Source organism: Lactuca sativa, chromosome 4 (genome assembly GCF_002870075.4).
Source record: "Lactuca sativa cultivar Salinas chromosome 4, Lsat_Salinas_v11, whole genome shotgun sequence".
Classification (NCBI taxonomy): Eukaryota; Viridiplantae; Streptophyta; class Magnoliopsida; order Asterales; family Asteraceae; genus Lactuca; species Lactuca sativa.
In genome coordinates this window covers 303,797,522-303,801,410 of record NC_056626.2, presented here as the reverse complement: position 1 = coordinate 303,801,410, position 3,889 = coordinate 303,797,522, and the positions used below count along the sequence as shown (strand labels likewise).

At 37.0% G+C, this 3,889-nt stretch overlaps 1 protein-coding gene across 1 annotated transcript; it reads right to left on the bottom strand.

Moving 5' to 3' along the window:
• Nucleotides 1-306: 306 nt before the first annotated feature.
• Nucleotides 307-756, bottom strand: LOC111910717 (uncharacterized mitochondrial protein AtMg00810-like). The gene has a single exon (XM_023906544.1). It carries the CDS (start codon nucleotides 754-756, stop codon nucleotides 307-309), a length of 450 nt encoding a protein of 149 aa, XP_023762312.1.
• Between the last annotated feature and the right edge of the window lie 3,133 nt (nucleotides 757-3,889).

Here is a 3,889-nt window from a genome sequence, read left to right as displayed (position 1 = left end):
TTTCTTTTGTTATTCTTTCGAAATCCAACCAGGAACCGAATTGCCTTCAATCATTCCTAGACCTCCCGAAATTCTTACAAATGATTTTTCATCTAATGGCTTTGTGAAAATATCAGCAAGTTGATCAGTGGTTTGTACAAAGTGAACTTTTATATTGCCCTCCTCAACATGATCTTTTATCAAGTGATAATGAAGAGCAATATGCTTGGTTTTTGAATGTTGCACATGATTATGACAAATGCGTATAGCACTTTGTGAATCAAAATATAATGGAATTTTCTTCATGTTGATTGCATAATCACGTAATTAGCTTTGAATCCTTATGATTTGTGAAGTGTAAGCTGCAGCAGCAACATACTTTGATTCTGCTGTGGAAATCAAAACACATGTTTGCTTTTTTGATTGCCGGCTTACTAACTTCCCATCTAGTAATTGACATCCGCCACTTGTGCTTTTTCTATCGAGATTGCAACCTCCTAAATCAGCATCTAAAAATGCTTGTATGAAAAATCTAGATTTCGATGGATACCACAATCCTAACGAAATTGAGCCTTTAAGATATTGAAAAATATTCTTCACCATTATTAAATGTGGTTCTCTTGGATTCGATTGAAATCTAGCACAATTACAAACAAAAAACATAATGTCAGTACAACTTGTTGTAAGATAAAGTAACAATCCTATCATGCTTCTGTATAAAGTAAGATCAACAGCAGGTTTGCCTAAAGAAGGTATTAGCCTTGTTCCAACCGACATTGGTACTCGTAATTTCGTGCTACTCGTCAAGCCAAAATTTTCAAGCAGATTCTTTGTATATTTTTCTTGATTGATAAGGATTCCTTCTCTGCTTTGACGAATATCTAATCCTAGAAAATTGTTTTTTTCCTATCAAGCTCATCTCGAATTGACTTTTCATCAGATTTTTGAAATCTCTAGACAAAGCAGGGTAAGTTGAGCCAAAAATAATATCATCAACATATATTTGAACAAGCATAAGATGATCCCCAACTTTCTTTGGAAATAGTGTGGGATCAACTGATCCTTGTTTAAATTTTGATTGTTTTAAAAATGAGGTAAGAGTTGCATACCATGCTCTTGTGTCACACCCCAAAACCGGAACGGCGGAAACATTCTAGGGTGGATGACGTCATATCAAGTATCACAACACATGCATTATAGTAATCAAAGTACAACAAAACATTGCATTAATAGTAATAATTTTACATGGTTACATTACAATACATCAAAGTAATACAAGTAATAGAATAAATACAGCGTTGTACTAAGCTATCTTCATCAACGGCTCCTGGAATGTACCTGTCTAATGCTAACCTGAGAATACAAGTAATTTGAAAAGCGAGTATCAGCATTTTTACAAATGCTAGTGAGTTCATAAGCATTTAGTGAAGTTTCAATCAAATAACTTTAATAACTAGTAGTTTAACTGTTTACTGTGTATTAGAGTTCTTTCCAGAAAATCCTATATTTTCTTTAATAAAAGCAGCCTTCTACCAAGACTGGTCAGTGTTATGTGGTAAAAAGTAGTTTTCCCTTAATTGCTATCATTATCAAAATACTGAATTTGTTTATTAAAGAAAGCAACAGACAACAGGGAAATAACATAGGCCTTAGCAGTGAGGACTGCTGACTAAGTCAAAGGAATCATAGACTCCAGGAGAGTATCGAACTAACGACACGCCTGGTTCAGTCTAACAAGTAGAGACTCAGACCTCAGAAGGTACCAAATGAAAGGTACAGCCGGTAAGGTCTAAAACAGTGAAAATTAGACCCCAGACAGTATCAAATGAAAGATACGTCTTGTAAGGTCAAAACAGATAAAACAGACCCCAGACAGTATCAAATGAAAGATAAGTCTTGTAAAGTCAAAACAATGTGACTCTGAAAATGAATTACCAGCATACAGTATAAATTGTCGGTGAAATACCGTTACCTTAAAGCCAATGAATTATAAGGTAACCCGGGATACTCGTAACCATATTAACTGGAGTACCAGACGCCCTACAAGCGTCTAAAATATGACATTTGTCACCCTTTGGCTTGGTAGGCCGGGACTGTAGCTAGCAGTCTGGGTGCGGGGTTGTCAATCCCGTATAGATCTATACACACAATGTCCGCTCTCCCTACAGGAGATTCTGGTTACCAACTAGACGATGGATAAGGCCGTGTCCTGAAGATGCATCCCAAATAGTGGGTAGAGACTTCCAAATAGTGGGTAGTATGTAAGTGCTGAACTAGAGGTAGAGACTTCCAATTAGTGGGTAGTGTGTTTCTAATGTAAGTGTAGACTAGAGGTAGAGACTCTTAACTGAACTAACTAGAGAAATCTTGTATGGCTATGCTCGTATACATAATATATAACTAATGAATCAAACGACCTTCGGACGACCATCCGATCCCACCAGACCACATCTCAACGAAGAAAAGGAAATAGGGCGGACAAGCCTTCTTAAGTCCTTCAATCATTACTTATATGCATCTAGACAAGCACATACATACATCTAACTACGCTTGAGTGTGTAACAAGTGGATTCTTATCATGAAGTATAAGTGTGCCAAAAGTAAGTGTATCACAAAGTAGAAGCGATAACAAGTGAAGTAGGAGTGTATCGAGTTTAAGTGAAGTAGAAGCGATATCAAGTATAAGTGACTACAAGTATAAGCGATGTAGAGGCAATAACAGGTATAAACGTATCAGGAAGTGAAAGCGTTATCAAGTAGGAGTTTACAATAAGTGAAAGCGAAGCAGCGGTAATTAATAAGTATAATTATTCGACGTGAAAGAGAAATTTGATGAAAACCTTAGAAAACCTTTATATTTAGGAAAATCGCATTTTTGTATTCTTTGGTAAAATCAGTGTGAAAACCTTTAGAAATCCTTGGAACCATTATAAATCGGTTTGAAATGATTTTGAATAAAACAGTATAAGTAAGAGTTTGAAACAGTTTGAAAACCCTTTTTGAAGTCATTATAGTGTCCTACTCGGTAAAACAGTATACAGTGTGATAAAATCTTGTGCATGCGGATTATCAATCACATGTGATTGATATGATAACTGGCATGTTTAACTTGTATTCCCCCCCCCCCCCCCCCCCCGCGTATAAAACATGTAAAAACATTTAAAAGGTTCATTCAGGGGTATGAACTCACCTGGTGTAAGTAGCTCCGATGAAGGTGCCGTTTGGTCGTTCAGTGTCACATAAGGACTCGAACACACACAATGACCTAATTAAGATATGATAATGTATGTTCACATACAATTAGTATATTTAATACTAATTAAACAAGTATACGCGCTCAAAGGAGCGGAAAACACTTTGGTTAACTGTTTGGCGTGTCCCGGGTAGCGTCTAAAGGTGTGTATGGCTTAGGAATGGAGTTTACTCTCTGAGAGTAAACTCCCAAAGCTATGTTTACGGCCCAGGGACATCTCACCATGAGTTTACGGCCGTAAACTCATGGTGAAGGGTTCTAGTGTGTTTTAAGGCTTCTAACTTGTTCATGGAATTATTCTAGGTCCAATTCCAAAAGGCATGAGTGAGTTTAAGGTCTTAAAGGGCATCTTAATGGAGTTTACAGCCTAGGGACAACTCCTAAGGGAGTTTACGGCCATAAACTCTCATTCTTTGAGTTTAGAGAAGTTTCAAGCCCCTAATACCTTGCTAGTAATTTATAATGAAGTGTGAGGCCATTTGGGGGGATAAAAACTAACATTTAGGCTTGGTTTGGGGATTTTACGGCCTTGACACAAGTCTGTGCTGTAAACTCCTTTTAATCCTCCAAATCCTTATGTTTAAATGATCTAAACCCAAGAGGATAAGCCCCTAATTTATGTATGAAGTCCAAGGGTGTTTTGGGGGTGTTTTTGGG